A 25,809-nucleotide genomic window follows, 5' to 3' on the forward strand; every position below is an offset into this window, starting at 1 on the left:
AGGCACCAGAAGGAGTTCGGGGAAGGTGTCTGCCTGATGTCACTGGTCAGAGGGGTCCAAAGCTGTAATACTGCCAGTTCCGTAGAACAATGTGGACATATATAGGGGGAGGCAGTATCGCTAGTTGGTAGTGCCAGCAAGAGAAAACTTTGGTGTTTTGATGCTCACATGGATGCTGGGGATCCCAAGCCTCACTCACTCAACCATTAGCTTTAAGGGATGGGATGGCTCCCCATTTGGGAGACAAGACACATGCAAATGTTTGGAAACAGTAAATTGAAACTATCAGGGGACCAGTTGCTGGAAGCCAGGGGAGGGGAGAGTGCTTTTTTGTGCTCATGTTCTGCTTGCTGGTTTCCCACACACATCTGGCTGGTCACTGTGATATCAGGATGCTGAACTAGATGGGCATTGGCCTGATCCAGCAGACTCTTCTTATGTTCTTATGATGCATGGGAAGCTGACATACCAGGTCAACAGTGCCCACTCTGACTAGCAGCAACACTCCAGGTTCTCAGGGAGAAACAGGTCTCTACCACCTGCTACCCGCTCAATGCTTTTAACCCAGAGATGGGGAACCTACAGTCCTCCATCTGTTTTTGGGTACCAGCTCCCACCATCCCTGACCTCTGGGCCATGCTGGTTGGAGCTGGCAGGAGCTGGAGTCCAACAAGATATGGGGGTGGGGCAGCAATGTTGCCCCATCCCTGTTTTAACTGCAGATGCCAGGGACCGAACGTGGGATCTGCTGTATGAAAAGCAGGAGCTATGACCCTGAGCTATGGTCCAGGGCTAGTGACAGATACTGCCCACCCAGAAAGCATGCTGGGTAACCATGACATCTTCCAAGCCATGCCTCTTCTAGGATCTAAAAGACTCGCAAGGTTTCTAAATTTCATAAGGCTGTAACAAACAGGTGTGCAGTGAATGTTTCTTTGCTATGTTTTCACAAGCATTCACTTTCTCAAGTTTGTTTGTTTGCTGGCAACGAACCACAAAAGCCACAGGTAAGGTTGCAAAGAATGAGATGGGAAACTGCCCCAGACTGGCCAGCAAAAAGGACTTTCCCACGGGAAACCTGGCAAAGAGTATAGAAAGGGCAGCAGACACCTGCAGTCCATCTTAACAGATATGCCCAGGTTCAGGAGGTTTAAAGTGACGGAGGTGAAAGCTCTCTGCTTTGATCCTGGCTTTCAAAGAGAATGAAGCCTTTTCTCTGGTTGCATAGGTGTGGCTAAGAGTCCTTCTCAATCTATTGGGCTCTATGTGGTTAATCCCAGAGACCCGTGGACCCCTGAGATCAACAATAATTATGTCTGGGAAGGGGAAACGGATTCAAGGGAGACTGCAAACAGATCTCCTGGTTGCTCCAATTCCACTTCAGTCTGGCTCCTCAGCTTTCAAAATGCTTGGAAAGAGGGAAAATTAACTGAATGGGTTGGATTCTCCCAGGCGATCCAGGTGGCTCCTTTGCTATCTCAGGTTGGAAGGGGTAAAGAGCAAAAGTGGATGGACACCCCAGAGTGAAACTAGCACCAAACTTGCCTAGCAATGGGAGATCTTTGTGGTTTAGTTGAGAGGAAGAGCCAAGCCACCCCGCACCTGCCTTGAGCCTGCTAGGCTCTTCTACCTGCCCATTCAGTGCATCAGGATTGGGGAACCCCACACACAGGTTTAATTGAGATGGCCACCCCTCTGCCATGTTGCCTACTGTACACTAGATATCATACATGTATGTTCTCTTCCAGCAACTTGATTTTTTTGGGGGTGGGGGGATTTTTAGTTGATGCTGTTAGGCAATTGGGACTCAAAACTACTTGATTCAGTGCAAACCACACAGAGCTCTACTAGCTGAGCATCACTGACACAACCCTGGCATCCTACTCTCCACCTGCCCCAGGCCATTCACAACTATTGCCCACTTACCGTGCCCAGAGGCCAGTGGGTGGAAGGACGCTCTGGATGAAGGGGGTTTGATAGCCATAGAGGCAGATGAGGTGGCCTCCGGCAAAGACGTCCACCATGACACACAAGGTGTTGAAAGCCAGGCGGCTGACGGGGAAGTGGCAGGCCCACCAGGTGCACAGGCTGACAAAGAGCAAGTAGTACACACTGGAGAAAGCGGAGGGCAAGGTGATCCCTAGGAGGCAAACAAGGAGGCAGCAAAGATTATTGGCATACAGCGGGTTGCAAGGAACTGCTTTGCAGCTGATGGGGTGAGCTCTGCATTCCAGTGTTGAGCAGGGCCTGACCCAACACAAAGCTATTTCCCACAGAAACAGAGGGCTGTGTAATTCCACAGATGTCACCTTCCATTTCTACATGTACCTTTTTTTGGGGGGGGGAGTACAAAGTTTGCACGGGGGAGAAAAAGCTTCTCAATCCCCTTTGGAGTCTTTCCTGACTGCAAAATGCAAAAAGTCCTTAGGAAAACCCATCAGCATTTCAGTGCAAGTTTCTCCTAATATACGCATTTCATGAAATTTTGCCTCAAATAAATATTTTTGCAAAGCTTATCTCTCTTAGTATTTCCTTTGAATGCTTTTTAAAGGCTTTACCTAAATGATTTTTCATATGCGTTACAGTCAAACCTCAGTTGTCGAACGCAGTCTGTTCTGGAAGCCCGTTCGGCTTCCAAAATGTTTGACAACCGTGGTGCGGCGTCCAATTGGCTGCAGGGGGTTACTGCACTCAAGCGGGAAAGCCGCGTTGGACATTCAGCTTCCGAAAAAACATTTGAAAACCGGAGCATTAACTTCCGGGCTTTCGGCATTCAGGATCCGAGATTTGCCTGTACTTTGCTGGAGAATTCCACTGCAAAATTCATACAAGTGCAAATATCGAAGGACAGCTGTGTTTTGGCGTGTACAATGTTTCAGAAAGCGCAAATCAGGTAGATTAGCCTTTAAACACAAAATGAAATCAAATTTCTCTCCCCCCCCTCTAAATATGGGTGAGTCTCCTTCTGCTCCCCACTGGACACCTACCTGCCAGCGCTAGCAGCACAACAGCCAGGATTTTCCCGACGGCCATCAAGAGCCAGTGAGCAGTTACCCGGAGCCGGGCAGCCAGCCGCGCTTGCTGCCTTGGGCAGGCCTCAGCCGGTGCAGGGGCCGCTCCTTGAGGTTTTGACTCATCTCCATCCACAGCTGCTTCTTCCTGAAGGGGGAAAGAAACATGTGATGACAAACCAGAAGCCACAACACCAAGGGGGCCACTAGCCTGACACGGTACCCTACAAAAAGCTTACTGCTCCTCCAGTTAGTGGTGCCAACAAAAATATAATTTTTAAGCAGACATGGGGTTGGGGAGAGAGGTTTAAATCTCCCCCCCGCCCCGCAGCCCAGTTTCCAGGTGGGGAGGCAAATTGCTTCCTGTCTGGTCTCTAGGTTGATCATCTGATGAGCAGGGATGGGACAGCAACTGATTTGCACAGATCACTTGAGCAGGAGGGGGCTGTGCATGAGTGTGCACCCTGTGTGTATACACAGGAGAGTGGCCACACTCACTTCTGGCCAAACCCAATGCAGGCATGTGGCCTGGCAAAGGGTTAATGTGGCCCTCAAGCCTCTGCAGTACACAGAAGAACCCAGAGCTGTTTCTTTAGAGCTGCATTGCTCTGAAGATTGCACTGGGGGGGGTGTGTGTCTTGGGGTCTCTCCAGACATCTGTTTTATTGTGCATGCAATGTGATTTGTGGGTATCAGTGTAGTTATACGCAATCTCTCTTTCAATGCTTTTTTTTGTAGCTTCAACAGTTTCAGGGCAGGAATACCCCATAACTTACTGCTGAAATCCATAATAATAATAATAATAATAATAATAATAATAATAATAATAATAATAAATTATTATTATTATTATTATTATTATTATTATTATTTATACCCCACCCATCTGGCTGGGTTTCCCCAGCCACTCTGGGCGGCTTCCAACAGAAAAATGAAATAAAATAATCTATTAAACATTAAAAGCCTCCCTAAACAGGGCTGCCTTCTAACAATCTGGTAGATGTTTTTCTCTTTGACATCTGATGGGAGGGTGTTCCACAGGGCGGGCGCCACCACCGAGAAGGCCCTCTGCCTAGTTCCCTGCAACTTGGCTTCTCACAACGAGGGAACCGCCAGAAGGCCCTCGGTACTGGACCTCAGTGTCCGGGCAGAACAATGGGGTGGAGACGCTCCTTCAGGTATACTTTCATACTGCAGATGTTCTGGGGTTTGTTTATTGTTTGTCCTGCTTTTGTTACGCTATAGCTCAGGAGCATCCTTCCACATATCAACAGTGTGGTGACATGGGGGAAGCATCACAGAACTAATAAAGCGGTCTGGTATAAATCCACCACAGTTGCATTTTTATTGTGCCGGCAAGTGACATGCTGCAGAATGCACTGGCAAAAAAAAACCCACCAGTCTGGAAAGGCCCCTAAGTTGCTTACTGGTAGCAGCAAAATGTACAGTAGTGGAATTCCAGAGGAGGAAACAAACACCCACACCCAGAAAGCCACAGCGTGGGAACCATTACTGATGGACAAGCTCATTGAGTCACTGAGAAATTAAACCCTTGATCTTTATGGAGTAGGGCCAGAGCTGCAGATGACTTGGTATTTAGAACACACACGCAAACCTCTGCTTTGAATTCAGCAATAGCATCAACAGAAGGCCAGTTTTTGTCTCTGCACAATGCAACGGCAGAAGCACAAAATCAACTGAGCACACACTTGTATTTGTTTGTTTGTTTGTTTGTTTGCAGGGGGGGGGAATGCACTCTGAAATAAAATGTAACTGCATGATAGGTCCCAGAATGCCACCTGCTGGCATTTCACAAGTGGGGGGGGGGAGAGTGTGCTCTTCCACTCAGGTGCTGATTGTGGGGTTCCCAAAGGCAACGGGTTAGAAACTGTGGGAGCAGGGTACCAGACTAGATTGGGCCTGATCCAGCAGGGCTCTGCTCAGGCTTTTAACAGGACAGTCTTATATACAGGCTTGTTTATGTCCATGGGATTGTATGTCAAAATATTACACCAGTAATGTATCCTGCCATGCAGAGCCACGGATCTCTCTAAAACAGAAAAGTAATTTCTTGGAAGGGTGCAAGGGCAGAGAGCGGAAACAGGACCAGCCCCAAACTGAGCAATGGTTGTAGAGGCAGCTGAAGCATAGTTGAGGCCTGGGAATTAGATACCCCAACCCATCTCTGGGCCAGGGAAAACAAACCTGCTTAGAGGGATCGCTTACATTCCCCCGAGAACAAGATCGGGACAAAATGACACTTGATCTCCCTGTAATAAAGGTAACACCCGCAGCAACCACCGGGGACTGGATGGAGAGGCCGCGGGAATGTGGAAGGTCCTCCCTCGAGGGGCCTGTAAGCCTGCTTCCCTCCTTGCCTTCTGATCAGCAGCCAGAGCGTGGCTTCTTAAGAAATCCCATGTGCTAAATTTAACTGGGTGGCAGCACAGCCATGTGCAGGTCTACCCAGAAGTAAGACCAACCAAATTCAGTGATCCTTCCTTCCCCATCAGTATAGAATCATAGAACTGTAGAGCTGGAAGGGACCCTAAGGGTCATTTAGCAGAAGCCCCTGCTCTGCAGGAATCCCAGCTAAAGAATCCCTAACAGGTGGCCATCCAATCTCTGTTTAAAAACCTCCAGGAAATGAGCCTCCACCACCTTCCGAGGGAGGCCGTTCCACTGTCGAACAGAAAGATTATGCATAGAATCGTTTTGGAGATGAAATTATCTTAATCACTGTTACATATGATTTTTTATGGTTAAATTGCTTCATCGGAAGTGATCCATAAATCCAGAAATAGAAACAAACAAACAAATAGGATTGCATTTTAGTTATTTGGGGCTGTGTTTATTTGGTGTGTACCCCACCTCAGTTGGCCATTCTTATGCTGTTGTTACTTTAAACCAACTGGCTATTTTAAACTTTTGCTACAAGCCGCTTTGAGAACCATTGAGAGAAAGATGCGACCTATCTATTTGTAAACCAACAAGTAAAGCCACTGGGGGCCGGCAGCAGTTGACCTGTCTCCCAGTTTCATGAGCCTTGTAACAACAGGGCAGTGGTGTTTGTGCATCCCTCCCAGCCCTGCTATGGATGCCTTTGGCAGCCCAAGCGGCTCCCAAGAGACATGCAGAGCATCCAGAGCTCTCTGCTGGAGCCAGGCTCTCCCCCCCCCCAACCAAGCCTGCCGCCTGCCCCCTGACCCACCACCTGGCCTTGTTTGTTTCATTAGCCGCTTTGGAAAGTGCATTCTGTAAAAGGTCTGTTTTTCTTGGCTGCCCAGCTTGGGTTCCTGACGACGCCCGAGCGATTTTCCAGCCTAATGTGGCTTTCACAGAAAAGGTATTTGGCCCCACCTCCTCCGTTGCTGGACACACTTCAGCCACGGGTTCCAAGTCCGGCCCAGATCAACTGCGCCGAAAATGTACAAAGCAGAGAATTCCCCCCCCCCTTGGAGAGTCCAGTGGAAAGGGCCCTGCACAAGGCAGCCTGACCTCAGAGTTTCCAGCTTTAGCTCGGCATTTGCTGAAGCTAGGAGCAGGGAGAGGCAGAGACGGAAAAGGAGGAGCGATAGGAAGGGGGAGGGGGGATGCCCTCCCCATACCAGGAAGCAATGAGCCCCATGGCAGGGGGAAGCCAGCCTGGGACCCAAGACTGTTCCTGATAGGTGCAAAAGGTTAGAAGCCAAGACTAGCCAGAAGCTGTGTATTCTCCAAACCCAAGTGTGTGCAAGATAGTGGTGGGAATGCTATCTGCAGATGCTCAGAGCATGCGTGTTAATTACCTTCATGTATTCCTTGGCAAAGAAAAAGAGGAACTTGCTGGGGGGGGGTGGATAGCCCAGCCCTTTTCCCTCTCCCAAACCAGCACTTGTCTTTGCTTAATTAAAAAAAACCACCCTGCACTGTGGGTTCTAAGGGCGCTCTCTCATTCCAGAGGTCCTCCTGGTGGTGTCAGGTATTCCAAAGGTCCGCTTGACAGTTACTACATAGAGAATGTTTAGTGGCACCGACGCTCTGGAGAGAGCCAATGTGGTGTAGTGGTAAGTGTGTTGGACCAGGACCTTAAGAGACCAGGGTTCAAATCCCTGCTAAGCCATGAAAGTCACCGGGTGACCTTGCGCCAGTCACAGCCTCTCAGCCTAGCCTACCGCACAAGGTTGTTGAGAGGATTAAAGGGGGAGGAAGAGAACCATTGGAGAACCATTCTCCTTGGAGAAGGGGAATATAAATGCCATAAATAAATATAAAATGGAAAATGTAATCAATATAGATGTGTGACGTGCACCAGTTTATTTTAAGGCAAGCCTTTGGGGAATAGCAATGCAGCCTGGTATTCAATTTTTCTGATCTGGAAAGGTTTGATTTGTGATAGATAGATGATAGATAGATAGATAGATGATAGATAGATAGATAGATAGATAGATAGATAGATAGATAGATAGATAGATAGGGAGAGCTTTTTACATAATGTGTCTTCAAGCATGAAGTACACTGCTCCAAAAACTTCTGTACCAGAGGTCCATAACCCTCCAAAAACAAATAAATTAAAATATTTTTAACACAGGAGCCCTACTTTGCATTCAATGTGTCAACTTCATGCTGGGGACGGGAGGAGGAGGAAAGGATGGTCGTATTTCCCCTTGCCATTTGGAGAGCTGAAGAACAGCAAGCGAGATTACAGGCACCTCAACATGGCAGCGTATTGGGGACTTGGTGCCACCCGCACATGATTGCTTTGAGCAGCATCCACACTGCATCATCCCCATCAAAATGCCACCTCATATTATCTTCCCATTTAATCTGGATTTTCCATTTCTGTGAAAAACCCAGTAAGTATAACAAAAAATGAGCTAACAAAATAGAAAATCAGGACGGGGGTTAGGGATATGGCATGGCACTTTGATGAGGGTTACATAATGCAGATGCTATTAAAAATTTGGAAGCGTGAGCAGTGAGCAGTCCATGAAAAAGTGCTGTGTGGAGGCACCCTCCCTTTCCAATTCTCTCTCTCTCTCTCTCTCTCTCTCTCTCTCTCTCTCTCTCTCTCTCTCGTCTCCCAATTCCACTTCCTGCCTCATCTTCTTTTATACCAGGGGTGGGAGAAACTCAAGCCCAGGGACCATATGGAGCCCTCCAAGATTCTCTTCCTGGTCCTCCAGGATCTTGCCATGCCCCACCTCTTTCCAGTCATGCCTCCTTTCCCCAGGTCACTGAATGGTTTTGCCTGGCTGGAATATGTCCTTGAACTCCTATAATGATGGTTGCTTCTCCAAACAGAAGCCAGAGAAGGCCTACTGTACAAAGGTTAGCTTTATATCCATTGCTTCACCCACTGTTTGCCTCTGATCCCAGAAAGTTGCCCATAAAGGAGTGCAGCCCTAGGGTTGAAAAAAGGCACCCCATTCCTGTTTTGCACCCATTCTTCTACTCTCCCATTCATGCAAAAAGCTCTTAGAATCTTATCATTGGAAGGGACCCTGAGAGCCATCGACCTCCTGCATCTTAGCATGTGGTACTCCATCCAGTTTGAAACCATACCGAACCCTGCTTAGCTTTGCAAATGTGCTTGCAGTTTTATTGCTTTCCCAACTTTGTTTAGCCCCATCTTTCCCCCACTTTCCTGATGTGAGTCCCTTCTCTGGAGAGACCCTTCCATCAGCAAAAAAAAAAAAAAAGTGGGGAGAAGCCTTTCACTTAACAATCACTGGGAAAACTTTACATCACTGATTTCTCTTTTCCAGCTCTACTGCCCATCAGATTTTGACACAAAAAGACAGACCACACGGCACCCTTTCCTTGCCATGCCTGTCTAAGCCCTGGGCAGGGCACGGGGACACTCCTGAGCCTGGCCCTGCACTAATTGGGTGCCAAACAACAATAAGTGCCAGCAGGCAGGTGGCAACTTGCTGCCCCCCCCCACTGCTGAATCTTATCCTCGGAGATCTCACAACAGCCCTGCATAGAAAGGCCTCTGTTGAGCCACAGTGTTTTGTTAGGGAGTCTCTATGGCAACTTGGGAACGGTAAAAGTCACTCATCCACTGGGGCAGATGTGGGAAACCTGCCCTCGAGGTGGGTGAGTCACAGTTTGAGGTGCCAGGAAAGTCCGTCTCTCTCTCTCTCTCTCTCTCTCCCTCCCTCCCGCACTCCTCAGGAGTTAATGGTGGGGGGGGGGAGGCGTGAAGAATCCTGGCAAGAGCAGGATGGTGCTAATGAGAACACAGGGAAGAGCCAAGAGGTCTATCTAGTCACAGAATCATTGGAACACAAGAGTGGCGTTCAATTAAGCTTCACTTACAGAAGGCTTGTTGAAAGCAATGAACAAGAGTAGGTTGGATTCATTAAATTCGTTGGGTCTACTCTGAGTAAAACCTAGCAAGACTGAATGTGGAGAAAGAAAATGAGCATTGTATCCCACCGGGAGCCAGTCCTACCATTAGGGAAAACAAGATAGCCAGTGAAGGCATGGCGATGGGGGGCAGTGTATGCCACGCAGCCTGTCCTGCTCCCCATCAGCCAGTGTGGAGGGTGGCCGCACCATCTCATCCTTCACCTCCGTTAGCAAAATGCTTTGGGGTGGTCCTGCTATTCCAAAACAGGGAAAGGAGAAGCAGACAGAAGAGCAAAGGCCCACTTACAGCTTATCCCAGGAAAAGCCGCTCTTTAGCGCTCAATCAAAGCAAACAGTAATTTGGGTTTTCCCTGGACTGCCATCTGTTCTGATCTATTGCTGAAGAGCAGGTTTCTCCCTTGGAAAGGTGTGGAGCAAGGGGGAAACGGCTCGGACCCGTGCTTTCTAAGCACAGTGCAAGTGGAAGTGTGGATGAGCCCTTAGAAAACTGAAAGGGAAACATGGAAGAGCCTGGGTGCTGGATCAGGCCAAAGACCCACCTAGCTCAGCATCCTGTTCTCACAAAGGCCAACCGGTTGCCCTGATGGGAAATGCACAAACAGGACATGAGTGCAACAGCACTCTCCACTTTTAAGTCTGCCCTACGGCAACGTGTTGTGCTGCCATAGGTATGATGAGGCACCTCCTGCAACAGTTAGCTCTCTCTCTCTCTCTCTCTCTCTCTCTCTCTCTCTCTCTCTCTCTCTCTCTCTCTCTCTCTCTCTCTCTCACCTGTTCAGGGCAGGATTCTGATGGGTGACTCGCTGGCTCCAGGCGGCTGCAAACGCCAAGGCAGATGGCAGAGGCCAGCAGAATCCCGAGGTCGGGGGCCACCAAGCGCACCGAGTTGGGGATATCGTTCAAGTCCAGCCTGGAAGTCAAAAGAGGAATGGTAAATAGTCAAAGTGCTGAGGCTGCGTTATATGCCACAGCTGGGCCAGGCTTTGGTCTGCGGCACTGGCTAGCAATATGTGGTGCAAAAGCAAACAAGGCTTGCCCAAAAGCTGGCAACAGCACCTGCTTTCCAAGCCCCCAAAGCAGACAGGGAACCCGTGACTCTCCAAATGTTGTGCGACTCCAACTCCCACCAGCTCCAGCCAGCATGACCGGTAGTGAGGCATGACGGGAGCTGTAGTCCAGCAACATATGGAGGGGGTGTCATATTGGCTACCTCTGGGCTAGAACAGAACACTGAGCTCCCATGCCCTCTTCCCCATGACTTCCCAGCTGCCTAAAAACACAGCTTTCAGTTCCGTTCCACACTCTGTCTCTCTGCCTACGCATCTTCCCAATGGGCATGCTGCAATGGATGGCCCAAGGGATGCAGCTCTAAAAGGATTTGCCCTCACCTTTCTCCTCTGTACCCTTACCTGGTGACTCCAATGTGTTGTGCAAGAGTTTCCCATGTGCTGCCTGAAAGGAGAGGGAAAATAGAGTCCATTAGCTGCCATCATCATCACCACCACCATCATCATCATCCTGTACTTCACCCAAAGGTCACAAGGCAGGTTACAACAATTAAAGCACAATATTAAAAAGAGTTTAAAACAACTTACAACCACCCAAAATAAGGTGGGTCCTAAAAATATGCACTTCAAGCGTCAAAGGCCAGGGTAAAGAGGTGCTTCTTCAGCATTTGCCAGAAGCTGTACAATGAAGATGTCAGATGCAGCCTCTGTAGGGGCTGCCACAAAGAAGACCCTCTCCCAGGCTACCACCACTCCCAAGCTGCTGACAGCAAAGAAACTACTAAGAAGGGGCCCCCTTTGTTGATCTCAGCATCTGAGATGGTCTGCAGTGAAGGTGATGGTGTTTCGGATATTTGGGGCCTACGTCATTTAGGGATTTCAACACTAGCATGAGCACCTTTAATGAGGCCCCAAAAAAGAACAGGCAACTAGTACAGCTGCTTCAAAACAGGGGCTATACGAGATCTAAACAAAATCTCAGCCAGAAATCTGTCTGCTGCGCTTTGGACCAATTGAAGTTTCCAAGTTATCTTCAAGGGCAGCCCCATGTACAAGCAAGTGCCAGCCAATGATTATAGTAATTTAAGGATTCTATTTCTATCTTCACGGGCTGATATGACCACTCCTGAACTGAAATCAATTACCGGTTTGTCTCCATGTTCAAGAGGTAAATCGGGGGTTGGAATGAGCTGAAAGATCAGAAGCTCCTAACTTCCTTTGAGATGCCAGAAACAAGCAATGGCACGTAAAAGACCATCTCTGGTGGATGAAGTTCACAGAGGGCTGAAAACTACATTGGATTGTTGCTTCATTCTTTCTTTTAAGCACCTCTAAACCATGTTTGCGTAAACCAAGCAAGATAATACAGAAATTATTCAGAACATGACTCTCAGGCCAGCAGGACTGCTTGAATTATCACAACTGATAAGGGAGGGAACATCTGTGAAGGATGTTAGTTGGTACGATACATAAGAACTTAACGGGATAACGAACATTGGAATCTGATAAAAATTATAAATTAGGGTGCCAGTGGGGAGAAACAGAGTGTGGGCTCCTGCCCAATCATCCTAAAGAGACACCTGCATCTGTTTAAAGTTCTGTCTGTTTCATTGGCTTGCAAGCATGCTGTAGAAACACATACTTTGGTATCTGGCACAGAATGCAGCTTTCAGGTTATCTGCTGGTTCTAAGTTGGCTGGAGTTGTTGCGAGCTGTAGTCCAAAATACCTGGAGGGAGGACCCCAGGTTGGTGAGGGCTGGATTAGCCCTGACAAGGTTTGGAGAGCTGTGGGAGGGTGTTTTGCTAGAATACGACATTTTGATTTGAAAAACAGGTTTCAAGGTTTCCATTTCAAATTATCTCTATATACGGTGGTTTGCTGGCTGAGATTTAAAGGCAATAAAAGTAGAAAACTGAGGTATTATATATCTGATGACCTGGTTTGTTTTAAAAGCATTCATTTGCATGCAGAGCTTCTGGAATAAACAGGATTAATGGTTCATCAAGATCTGTGAAATAATTGCATGCGTAGACCTTCCCTTCCAAATTAAGGGAATATTACTGACTACTAAGATCAACAAGCCATTTCCTGATTTGTTTGTTTTTGGAAAGGTGGTTTGTTGTTGTTGTTGTTGTTTAGTTGCTCAGTCGTGCCCAACTCTTCATGACCCCATGGACCACAGGGTTGTATCCTATCTACTGCGGGTCTGCTGTGAGAAGTACTAGTGTGGAACACCACCCATGGATTGCACAAAGTTGTCATATACTGCATATGAGCTGAGCAGCTCAGACTCTACTATATATTTTGGGAAAGTTGTTGGCTTGCTATGCATTTGGACACTAAAATTTGCACAAAAGTTCTTGAGATCAAGAAGCAGGTTTCCACCTACGTTTGCATACAATGGGACACCATATTGAATCAAGATGGCAGACCAACCCTTTCAAAACTGCACTGATTTTTAACCACTGATCTCAGAACTGTACTGATTTTCCGGTTTCTGAGACCCCCTAAGCACCACCAGATAGGAGGCTGCTAGTTGGAAGCCGCCCAGAGTAGCTGGGGAAACACAGCCAGATGGACGGGGTATAAATAATAATAATAATAATAATGAAATGTTTGAGTATAATCATTGGATGTTTCAAGTCTTTGGAGAAGTGACTCGCCAGATGTATGCAGAGATGTGGCTTGTAATCTAGTTTTCCCTTTTCCTAGATGTCCTTCCGCACAAACATGATCCAGTTTGCCTTGGTTGTATTCCTTCAGAAATGAAACTGATTTCTCTGTCTTTCTATTCTATTTCTTCTTCTTCTGCTAAATGTTTTAAGAATCAAAACAAATAAGCCTCAAGGATGAGATGTTTGAACATCACTTCAAAGCTAAGCATGCTTCTGTAGCTCACAAGCAAAGTGCCGTCAATTTAATTGGGGCCACCTTCCAAAAATACAGTATCACAAAACTGTAGAGTTGGAAGGGACCCTGAGGATCTTCTAGTTCAACCCCCTGCAATGCAGGAATATGCAGCTGCTCCATACAGTGACTGAACCTGCAACCTTGGTGTTATCACCACCACACTCTAACCAACTGAGCTACCTGTGAAGTTTGTAAGGAAGCTCAGCTCTGCAACCTTCACAGAAGGCCCAGCAGAGAATATATTTCCTCAGACTTTTAAAAAAGAACAAGCTGAGTGAGAGACTGCTGGTGTCCTTCTACCAAGGCTCCATAGAGAGCATTCTTACATATTGTATCTGTGCTTGGTTTTCCAGCTGCACAGTCATGGATAGGAAAGTGCTCCAGAAGGTCATAACCACAGCCCAAAAGATTATCGGTCATCCTCTCCCATCTCTGGAAGAACTATACAACTTCCGTTGCCTTAAAAAGGCAAATAATATTTTACAGGATTCATCTCATACTGGATATAGTCTTTTTGCACCATTGCCTTCGGGCAAGAGATACAGAACAATTAAATCAAGAACGAATAGATTAAAAAAACAGTTTCTATACAAGAGCTATAACCATCTTAAATGCTGTAACTAAATAATATGATCCCAGGGAGTTGTGATGGAGGGGTGTGTGTGTGTGTGTGTGTGTGTGTGTGGTGTCTGTAATTGTGTTTTTATTTTGTTTTTTATGGGATGGCATTCAATTTTGTTGTACTATGTACAATGACAATAAAGTATTCTATTCTGTTCTGTTCTGTTCTATTCTATTCTGTTCTATTCTATTCTATTCATCTATTCTATTCTAACCAGTGATGCATGTAAGTTCTGGGTCTGGAAGGCAGCAAACACAATCTGGGCTCTTTCTACACCCTTTCCCCAACCCCCTTGTTCTATTTGTGGGGGAACCACCTAATCTTTTCATCTTATCAGGTTGGGGGAATCCAGAAGGGAAGCCTGCCAGGAAAAGGGGTCAGCGCCAGCAGACTAAGCCCAGGGTTACGAAAGCTCGGAGGCAGCTCTTCCAAAGGAACTGCTTTGAGAAGTTGAAAAGCAGAGGAGAACAGGAAAGTAGCAGCACTATTCTGGGGCTGGGGGAATGGGCCCAGCTTGTGAGCCATTTATTTTATAGGCCTGATGCTGAGGAGGCAGAGAAGATGAAAAAACTTGTCCTGTTTAAGAATCTCAGCAGAAACGAAGAGAGCAGAGCAGAGTGTATTGAGACGTTTCTGGGACCAATGAACAGCTGTGATCAACCTTGAAAAGCCATCATGTTTCATCTCAAAATTGGAGTTCTCACCAAAAAAAAAACCCAACCACAACAGGCCATCAATTTCAAAACTTTCTGTTGGGAGAGAAGTTCCATTTCCTGAGCATCACAAGTGACAAATTAAGTTCTGACAGGCGAAGTTGTTCCATCCAGAGAAGGAGAGGAGAAGCTGTCCAGGCTGGATTTCCATACAGGGAACGTTTCTTGATGCTTCTGATTCCATTGTGCAGAGAGAAAGAGAGAGAGAGAACACGCTGCTTGCCAGACAGCCCCACCTAATTCCCCCAGCCCAGCACGCATACCCCAGCAGACTCTGCATGCAGTTGGCAGAGAAAGACGTCAAGAAAAACAGAAGGGCCAGGGGATCACAGGCCTCGCATTCCAGCCATGCTCAGGGTCAGGCCCGGTCTTCCTGGGTCTCCTCTTTTACAACCACTTGTAAATAGCTTCATAAACCAAAGTGTCACCACCAATCAAAGCATTTGAAGCCAGGCAGCAGGGTGGCATTTTTCCTTGAGAGGCTGGAGGGCTGTGACGGGAACAAAGTTCTTTACAAAAAAAAGTATTGATTTTAACAAAGAAAACAACAGCATACAGCATTGCCACTATGTCTGAAAGGATTCAGGCACAGGAAAATTACAAAACAAGTTTTAGATAACAACAAAGAAAGAAAGCAGAAAGCAGAAAAACAATAAGGGGAATTGTTGCACAGCCAGATACAAATAGAATGTGCAAATGAAAAGCAGAGGAACAGAGTTCTTCTAATCTGCTGCAAAGCAAAATGCATGTAATATTTGGAATGCAAAAGCATAAAATTTGCTCTACCTTGATCTTTTAAGAGCAGGAGTTAATATTATCACAGCAAATGCCTGGCCACAACAAGAATGCAGCAGGTACTTGTAAGGGAGGGGCAGCCAAGTCTGGGGGCCAGGAAGATGCTTAAAAACTCTTAGCGTGCCTGCATATTCTGCCTTAAAAATCTACACACACACACCCAGTCCAGTTTTGGAGCTCAGTTGGAAGAGGGTTAAAAAAAAAGAAGACCTGTGGTGACTTGTGCCCATTAATTCACTCCTGGCAAATGCACCTCTCCCCAGCCCACAGCATTATCATTACCCAGTTCCCAAACCTGCACTTCTCTTGTAACAGTTACTTCTGCTCTAAAGCTGCTTCCAGAATTCCGCTATTTTGCAGGAAGGATTCAATTTGCATACAGTACTGGCGAATTCACATTGTGCAATTAAAGTAGATTCAGCCTTGCACAACAAACTCACATCCCCCTGCAAAAAGGTGGACTTTTGTGGTAAGGAAAGTGCACTAAAAACAATTGCCTGACGTGACATCATATAACGTCCCCACATACAAATCAGAATGAATGTTCCATAAACAGCCAACATCATACAGCTTAACCACCAGCTTTGTGCAAACAAATCGGGATGAATGCTCAGTAAACAGTTCAGCTGGAAGCGGTCTATGTCTTTCTCGATGGCAACATCCCAAGAGAAGCAGAAGGGAACAAGGTACTCACAATTGTGTCCCAGTAGCTGGTCCAAGGTGGGGATGGTGTACAGGCATATCTGGAAAACCAAATGGGCAAGGAGGAAAAGGATGCTGGTTCCCAAGAGGGCTCGGAGGAGACGCCCTGTGTGACCTGCAGGACAAAGTAGAAAAGCAAGAGCTATTTCAAAGTGCTCAGAAGCAATGGGTGTACATTATCAGGCAGATTTCTATGGGCATGCATTTGCCCATTGAGGATAACACTATGCATCTGTCAAAAAAGAGAGGCTCTACTCCAAGCTTAAGGAATGCTTGCCCCTGTGGGGTAGTGTGGTGATAGTGGTTAAGAGTGGTAGACTTGTAATCTGGTGAACCGGGTTCACATCCCTGCTCCTCCACATGCAGCTGCTGGGTGACCTTGGGCTAGTCACACTTCTCTGAAGTCTCTCAGCCTCACTCACCTCACAGAGTGTTTGTTGTGGGGGAGGAAGGGAAAAGGAGATTGTTAGCCGCTTTGAGACTCCTTCGGGTAGTGATAAAGCGGGATATCAAATCCAAACTCTTCTTCTCCTGATGTTGCTGGACCACAACTCTCTCATCATCCCTGGCCTGGAGCTGATGGAAGATGGAGTTCAGTAATATCAGGAGGGCAAAAGGTTTCCCACAACTGCTTTACTCCCTGACAGCTTAAACCACAATAAATCTGTTAGTCTTGAGGATGCCACAAAACTCTTGTTTTTCCTTTGAGGCCAGGTTCTCCTCCTCTAATCTGTCGCACTGGCCTCAGCCAGGCATGTACACCTCATGACCTTCCAGGCTCAGCACAGCCTACCAACCATGTATGGCAGCCCTCCAGGGTCTTAATAAGCCTACTGCCTACTGTTTGCAATGACTGCCCAGGAGTGCGGACGGTTTGACGAGACCCTGGATAGGGTCGTAATAGGCTTGGAGGATGCTGAATCATGGAGACTTGGCCTACATGGATCCAGAAGTTAAGCCTCCAGGGTCCACCCCACCGCGGCCATCCCAAGAGGAGGAGGAGGAGGGCATTTGATGTACAACGATGCAGCTCCTTGCAGCTCTGGCCAGGACCCCTCTGGGTTGCTGGCTGCTCACCTTGCAGCCCACAGCTGGAAAATTCCAACGAGATCTCTTGCAAGGAACGGCCAGAGTCAGATCTTCCACCAGATGCTGCTAAGCCCCCTGTGCTCCTCGCATACGCCTCATAAATCTAAGGACGCTGCCGGCAGGGGATGGGGCAGGAAGGCGGGGGAAGGCGCAAGGGGGTGGGGAGAGGAGAGCTCACATTTTCCTCTCCAGACTGGAAAAAAGAGAGAGAGAAGACTCTCCTTCAGCCATTCAGAGTATCCCTAGAGGGGACCACTGGCAGCTGCCCGAGAGGAGGGGAGCAGCCCTTCCAAAAAATCTTCACTTTCTTTCCTTCTTTTTTTACCGTAAGTTTGCTTTCTAGCTCTTTCGAGGGAGGGAGTCTCAGATGGCATGAAAGCCATGAAATATTTAAACAGGTAGAGCCATTAGTGGTGGTTCCAGTTATGGATCTGTTCAATGTCGGAGAGGCAAGAGGCACAATGTAGGGCCACTGGAGAGGAGGGAGCAGAATAGAAAAAGGGTACGATGTGTGAAGGATTCCACCCTCGGTGGAGAACTGGCCTTGATGCCCTAATGGTATTCCCCTTCCTTCTAAGGCTACAAAACTCATACTTTAATTCTTCCACGTATAACGCTGGCTTATACCGAGACAAACCGTCGGTCCATCCTTCACCTGGTACAAAATGCAAGCTACCCAGGAGATCCAAACACATTGCATCAACTGGATTTGCACAAACTCTTAATGAAGAATAAGATTTCTGACCACTTGCAAGAGGCATCACTTAATTTACAGTAATAAAGTCCAGAGACCAGCACACCCACCAGCCATACATTGCAGGGGATTAAGAACTACGCCATATAGACAGTTTATCTCCCCTGCTACCTTAAGCCTGCTTGGATGAGAATTTCTTCCCAGTGCTTCTGGACTGTAATGTATTTAGTGTCATTCTTTGGCCAACAGCACAGCTTTGCACCCCACCCCCCAAAGTTCAGTACTTTCAGCCCCATAACGACAAACAAATACAGTGCTCAAGATCTAGGCTAGGGGAACTTCTCTGCCACCAAATTTATTTGCTAGGAAGAGCCTCATCACCATTCACACTGCAGGGCTAGTGGAGCAAAGCTTAGACATTGGCACTAGCAAAGAAATCAACACTCCTTAGCAGATAGATAGATAGAATCTCTTGTGTGCGTAACAAGATAGGAGGGTCCTTGGTGCCCCCAAAATTCACAGAGATTGTTTCGGCTAGACTTAGTATCCTGCCCCTAAAACATTAAACTGGGGCAATAGCCTGATAAGACTGCAAACTATCTTCCTCCCATTTTCTTTGCGACTTTCCCTCTTTTGTGTGGAAAGTGTGCACCTAGTTTGCAAACTTTGTTGTTTTATTTGATTTATATTCCATGCCTGTCGTAATTTTGAAATCTGCAATATACTGCACACAGCAGTATATTCAGCGTCTTGAACTTTTCCCACCCTGCATACGCCCCCTTGCCTTTCCAGGTACAGAAGTCCAGCTTCATTTTGAGGTCTCTTGGTTAATCATTTCACAGCCCAACAGCTATGAATAGAACAAAAACCAGGTTATAATTTTAAACACTGGCCTCACACGCCAGGGAGCAGCAGCAGGACAAAACAACCACCAAGCTGCCTGGACTGGGGAGAGGGGAGACCACAAAAGGAAGGAGACTCGAAGATGCCCTCTTTAGCACTATTCACACACACACACACACACACAAACACACACACACCACCACTTGTTCCTAACTATACTTTACCAGTGACAGAGAGAGGGAGAAAGCAGAACGGAACAGCAGTAAGAAGGAGGCTTGATGCTGAAATTGTCACAAAACAGGCAAAAAAAGACAGGACACCAGGATGTGCCGTACCGGATGGGCTGCCGCATCTCAGTATATCTGCAGACACACTGGGCAAGTTCACCATAGTTTTATTGTTACAAGTCTAGCCTCCCCTCACCAGGCTCAGCCACAATGAGGAGCTTGGAAGCTGTCGTTTCCATTTTAGATTAATTGCGGTTTAGTGTCTCATCCCAAGCCTAAGCCTGTGAAACTTAACCACAGTTCTTGGAAACAAGCCAACTTCAAACCTCAGTTTATAAAAACTACTTGCTTTCACGAACCATAGTTAAATATTAAACAGTCTAGGGCGTGCAAGGAGGAGGGGGAGCAGGCAGGCAGGCCCAAGGAGGAAGGCCATGCTCATTCTCGTAGTGCTCAAGCCATGGTTTAGTGTTACGCCTGAATCCAGGCACTGTGACCGAAGCCACTGAAGCCTCTCTGCCCTCCTGTCTGTATCATGGGTAGAACTGTAAACATCCATTACCTAGTTGCCTTTGCCCCCCCCCTTTAAGACACCACAGATAGGCAATGTAGTCATGTGGACTAGTAACTTTTGTGAACTTATTTGCAAACCTAGTTTGACGTGGTATGTAGGTATGTGATGGAGATTGTTTTTGGAGGGGGTGTCAAAGATATTCAAACCTTTATAAAGGTCAGCTTTATCAGATTGCTACAATTTAGCACTTCCTAGGCAGCCAGCAAAAGAAATCTTTTTCAAGGATAGAAGAAACCTCTTAGTAAAATAGCCCCACCAGTTATGCGAGAACTAAATTGGTTAACTTCCCAGGGACAATCTGTACTGTTGATGTTAAGAAGTAACACTGAATTTATTTCAGGAAGGAAGGGGAGGTGAAGGCAAAATTAAAAGGATACAAAATGAAACTGGTAGATTCCTTTCACTGCTCCTTGGTTGCAGAGAACATTTTAATCCCAACGGAAAGGGCCAAAATAGATGTTTGAGGGCAATTTGAATGCTAGCTGTGGTTGCTGGGAGTTGTAATCCGAAGAAATCTGGAGGGCTCTTTTGAGCCCAAGGGGGAGCGGACTCTCTTTCTGTAGCAGGTAGGACCTTGGTGCGAACACAAAAAACTCCCAGATCTCAAGCATTCAGCAGGAGTTATACAGCTTTGATCAATGCTCGTGCACACACACACAGAGAGAGAGGGGGGGTGGCAGGCAGGCAGGCAGGCAGGCTCTGTCGGAGCCCCTGGCACCACCAAAGTGTTCTTTAAAAGGCTTTCCTTTTCAAACCCTGCCCAGGCTTTGCCTGATGCATAACTTTAGATACTGTTTTATGTCCTTTTAATCCTCTAAATTTCTGTCATATTTACGTTTATACATTTTTATTTATTTTTATACTGCCGTTTCACTGTTTTAGGTTGAGTTCCTGTTTTACTGTTTGCATGATAAATTATTTCCTTCTTGGACTGTACACACACCTAGATATCTTTGAAATATTAAGCAGTTTATAAATGCTTTTAAATAAATAAAAACAAATAAAAGCAGTTAAGCAGTCCCAGGGGACAAGTCTACCACTTGTCTTCAAGAAGCTCAAATGGATATTGTCAGACATAAGCAGTTATCCTTTTCCTTCCAGGACGGCATTAGAGGACTCCAAGCCAACTCCTTCAACCTCGAGACCACAGCATGGCCTAGGTGTTGACTGTGATGAACAGAGAGCATACACCTCCAGATTAATATTTATTTATTTATTTATTTATTTATTCATTTATTCATTCCCTGCTCATCTGGCTGAGTTTCCCCAGCCACTCTGGGCGGCTTCCAACACCCAAGTTAACACCCAAGTTAATCCCGTGTGTTGGCCATGTTAAGTCTTGCCCCTGTGACCTCTCTCTGAGCCTTTGCCCACCTGGGCGCCAAGCCAGTTAGTTTTCCATTTGTTTTGTGAAGTTGCTGGTGACTGTTCTCTTCCCAGCTTTCACTCAGCGGTTGCCTTCTATTATTATTCTTTTTTTAAAAAAAATAGGAAGGGCCCAGGGAGGTGGGGGATAGCCCACAGCATACATTTAAAGAACTTGGCTCCCCCCAAAGAATCCTGAGAACTGTAGTTTACCCCCTTGCAGAGCTACACTTCCCAGTGCCTTGAACAAACTACAGTTCCCAAGATTCTTGGCGAGGGGTGCTTTAAATGTACATGTGTTCATAGTCTGACATTTGGGCAGAACTTGCCCCCCAATCCTCCCGCTTGCTTCAGATAAGGAGCGTGACTGCCTTCCAGGTTTATAGGAGTGTGCATGTCCTGCCGTGCGTCAGCTGGGTGGTCAGAGTGCTCCTGATGTCTCCCAGCAAAAGCAGTCACCAGGCAGGGCAGGGCAAAACAGCCCTATCCTTCCAAACAGGAAGGGTTTATTACATTGGCTATCAGAGACCGGAGATGACTGAGGCACACAGCCAGGGGCTGGCTGGGGAGTGGCTGAGCACACAGCCAAAGGGTACAGATGCTCAGAGCCCCTTGGGGTGGGCTTCTCGGGGAGGAAAGCAAAGCCTTCCTATTGGAGAGAGGGGAGGTGAAGGATGGACACTGAAACTAGGGAGATTAACCCTACCAGGTCTTGTCACAAGCAACAGAGGGATGGCAGGAAGCTGGAGCTAGGTGGGGAAATCTTGTGCCTCTCCCTCCCCCCACAAAGCTGTGCAGCAGCTTCTCCTACACTTTTATCTGCTGCAGCATCTGGTGAGGAGACCAACTGAGAACAGGCCAAGCTGAGCTGAGCCAGATCGGAAATGCAAAGCCAGGGGATCCACAGTCATATGTGCGGCTGTTTGGAAATCCATGTTCGGATCCATGCGCCTCGTTGTTAAATGGCTTAATTCATTTAAGGAAATTGCCTCTGCAAGATGTGGTGAAGGGCAGAGCCCCTGTTCTGCATGCACAGAGCCCCATGTTCAATCCCTGGCATCTCCAAGTAGCTAGAATGGCAAAGACTCCCGACTGAAGGCCCTTTCTTAAAAAATGGTTGAACTAATTTAAGGCATTTGCAGCTTCAAGAAGTGATGAAGGGCCACAGCTCAGTGGCAGACCACAAACTTTGGTCTCAGCCAAGGTGGTGTCCGGCAGGCATGTCAAACTTGCGGCCCTCCAGATGTTTTGGCCTACAACTCCCATGATCCCTAGCTAGCAGGACCAGTGGTTGGGGAAGATGGGAATTGTAGTCCAAAACATCTGGAGGGCCGCAAGTTTGACATGCCTGGATTAGAGTGTCAGACTAGGGTCTGGGAGACAAGGGTTCAAAATGTCGTTTGTTCCAATTTAGCGCTAAAGAGCGGGTTTTCTGAGAGAAAGCAGTGGGGCAAAGGCAAAGCTGCTTGGACCTGTGCCTAGAACACATGGGACAAGGGGAAAACTGATTGGACCTGTACTTTCTATGCACAGGACGGGGGGAGTGTGGAAGAGCCCCATGTTGGGAATGGAAGATCCTCCATTCTTCCACAGGAAAAAAAAACAAAGGTGGAAAAACACTTACCTTTAATGGTATATTCCGTAGGGCCCAGGAACCACGGCAAAAGCAGGAGGTAGAGAAGGTACACTAGGGAGAGGCTGTTGAACCGGAACAGGCATGCTGGAGAGGACGGGAAAGAGAGGCAAAGACAGAATTAGCACAGGTTTGGCTGCTTCTGAACACATCTCTTGTGGAAGATGGATAACATATGCTACATGTTACATTGCTTACCAGATGGACATGCAAATATAGGAAGCTACTGCTTGTTGTTGTTGTTGTTAATATTAATATTATTATATTTATTACCTACCCTTCTCCCGCAGGTCTCGTGGTGGGCTACAATGGTTATAAATTCAATAGAGTTTTAATCCTATCAATGTCTAATTGTATTTTAATGATCGCTTTTTCTGTTTTTAGCAGTACCTGTTTTTAATTGTAAGCCGCCTTGAATCCCATCAAGGAAAAAAGCGGAGTATAAATAAATATAACAATAACAGCAGTTTTTAAAAATGAATCACATCCACAGTAATAGGCTGTGTCCTAAAATATATATACATCTCAGATGTCACAGGCCACGGTAAAGAGGTGTGTTTTCAGCATTTGTGGAAAGCTGTATAGTGAAGGTGCCAGGCACACCTCTGCAGGGTGGAAATTCTACAATTTAGGGGCTGCCAAAGAGAATGCCCTTGCTGTTGCCCAGACTCCCCTAATTTCTGAGGGAGGCTGAACAACCAAGAAGGCTCCTTCCACTGATCTTAACACCCAAAAGGGCCTGCAGAGAAGCAGGCAGTCAGCACAATTAAAAGTGAATGAAAGGGGTTGTCTCTAAATTTTACTCAGAGTAGACCCACCAAGATTAATGGACTTATGTCAGCCATGTCATGAATACATCCCTAAGGTCTTTAGTGCAAGAAAGTCACTTGAAACAGCTCGCCCTGCCCCCCCAATGGTCTTCTTGCAGTTTGGGAAGTGTTGCGAAAATGCACCAAAAACTGTGGGATCAAGGAATGACTAACAGGAACACCCCACAAACAAATCAGGATGAATGCTTATTGCCATATGCAACCTTCATATAAAAAAATCTGAACAAATGCTCAACAATGACCGGGCATCATCTAACCACTCTGTAAACGTCACACAGGCAGAACAGGATGGATGATGAATAAACTGGCTGTTTGGGCTTCAGCCCCAATGAGCACAAATGGGGGGGAATGGAGCAAGGAAAGAGGGAGATTCCTAAAAGCATAACAAATGCTTGCTTGGATTTTTCCAGGTTCTTTTCTTTTATGTCTTTCCATCCCTCTCCACGGGATCACAGGAGGCAAGCTCACGGGAAAGGACTGAATCCTGCCAAGCTGCCCAAACAAGCTGTCATTTTCCTGGGTCAGACATTGATCAGCCGTTGCTGAACCACCCAGCAGGGCTGGCAGAGAACAGAGAGGCCACAGATGTTTCCCTCTGGATGGCTCCGAGTAAAAGGAAAGATGGTTAAGAAATCTGAGCAGAAGCCAAGCCCACAGAGGCGAGAGCTATCTAGGGTCAAAGCGCTCTCCGGAGTTGGCCAGCATCGCCCAAGAGAAATGGAACAACACAGATGTGATCAAAGAAGACCCACACACAAGAACATGGCTAGTCATGCTGGATCAGGCTGCAAAGTCCATCTAGTTTAGGGGTCCATTTCTGACAGTGGCTAGTCATAGGCTTCCTAGGAAGCCCACAGAGAGCGCATGAAAGAAATAGCCCTCTGCTGCTGATTGCCCCCACCGCCAGCAAATGGGAGTCAGGGATATACAACAACAACAACAACAACAACAACAACAACAACAACAACAACAACAACAACAATATGTTATTTATACCCCACCCATCTGGCCGGGTTTCCCCAGCCGCTCTGGGCGGCTTCCAACAAAACATTAAAATACAATAATCTATTAAACATTTAAAGTGTTCTTAAACAAGTCAGGATCTTTAAATGAAAAGGTATGTGGCCCTCCACTTAGGATATACTGCTGGAGGAGATGTTGGCTAGGTCCCTACCATATATATTTTGCACCAAAGACCTTTTTTCTCTCTCAAGCTTTTTGGTAACATTTTAATCTTGCTAATTGTTTCATGCTACTTTTGTGACTCTGTTTATGAAGCTTTGTTTGCATTTACACTCATAATTACTTCATTCTTTCTTTTGAACCGCTTACATTAAATAACTAAAAATGTGGTTTAGATGCAAAGGCTTCAGTCCTCTACACCCACTAGCAGGGACAGAGGACTGTAGGGCACAGCTGGACTTCCTTCACAGGTAAACATGCACAGGATTGAGCCAAAATGGTGCAGTCCTATGTGCTCTTACCTGTTTGTAAACCCTCACTGAATACAGCGGCATTACTACCACTGAACATGAAGGTTCCATTTAGCTAAAAGAGCCAGTGGTCACAGAAAAATGGGGCTTGTGGGCTTAGAATCATAGCATTGTAGAGTTGGAAGGGACCGTGAGGATCATCTAGTCCAAACCCCTGCAATGTAGGGATCTTTTGTCCCACGTGGGGCTTGAACCCACAATCCTGAGAGATTAAGCTCTACCAACTGAGCTACTCTTCCTGTAGGGAAGCTGGGTGGCCATGGTGAGAACAGGAGGCTGAACTAGTCAGGCCTTTGATTTGTTCCAGCAGGGCTCTTCTTATGTTCTGCAACAAAATGTTGCAGTGCGGAGTGCTTGTGTTTAGGATTCCACCCCAGTCATCCCTCTCCTCCTCCACTACCCAGTATTCCATTCCCCCATCCCACAACAGTCAGGATTCTGTGCCTACTGAGCATGCTGATGGGCAGTTTGGGCGGCATTTCACCCCTTTAGGGATTCCCCTTCCCACAGGGTATCTCCCCCCCCCCAAAAAAACCACACACACGAGCTTGCTATTTTCCCTTCTCAAACAGGTATGGCTCACCTGTGCCATTGAACTCACTTGCCCCACACAGGGATGACAAGAGTTAGAGAAGAATTGCTGTGGGGCCGCAGGCAGAGGCGGAGCTACCTGCTCCGGCACCGAGTGGCGCGACGAGTGTCCCAGGGGGTGAAACTGCTTCCTGGGGGGGGGGAGGGAGCCACGCTGCTTTGCCAGCAGCCTTCCTCCCTTCCCTCTTACTTATGACAGCTCGGGGGAGCCCCCCCCCAGGAAGCAGCCTTGTGACTCCCAAGCCTCCCCTGAGCTTCAAAACGAAGGGGGAAGGGGGGGGAAGGCAGCCGGCAAGGTGGCACAGCTCTGCCCCTTCCCCCAACGGCTCGGGGTAGGCGGAGTCACAGGTG

General features: G+C 47.1%; 1 protein-coding gene across 2 annotated transcripts in view; it reads right to left on the bottom strand.

Annotated features, from left to right (window-relative positions):
* The window catches only part of PIEZO1 (piezo type mechanosensitive ion channel component 1), a 119,520-nt gene that overhangs the window by 43,553 nt on the left and 50,158 nt on the right, over window positions 1-25,809 (bottom strand). For both annotated transcript variants that reach the window (XM_035117665.2, XM_035117666.2), the window contains exons 2-7: window positions 22,536-22,631; window positions 16,112-16,234; window positions 10,778-10,820; window positions 10,140-10,278; window positions 2,988-3,159; window positions 1,927-2,140 (exon numbers count right to left, since the gene is read on the bottom strand). In XM_035117665.2, coding sequence (XP_034973556.2) covers window positions 1,927-2,140; window positions 2,988-3,159; window positions 10,140-10,278; window positions 10,778-10,820; window positions 16,112-16,234; window positions 22,536-22,631 — 787 coding nt within the window. The remainder of the gene's footprint in view (window positions 1-1,926; window positions 2,141-2,987; window positions 3,160-10,139; window positions 10,279-10,777; window positions 10,821-16,111; window positions 16,235-22,535; window positions 22,632-25,809) is intronic.

Source organism: Zootoca vivipara, chromosome 6, assembly GCF_963506605.1.
Source record: "Zootoca vivipara chromosome 6, rZooViv1.1, whole genome shotgun sequence".
NCBI classification, from domain to species: Eukaryota; Metazoa; Chordata; class Lepidosauria; order Squamata; family Lacertidae; genus Zootoca; species Zootoca vivipara.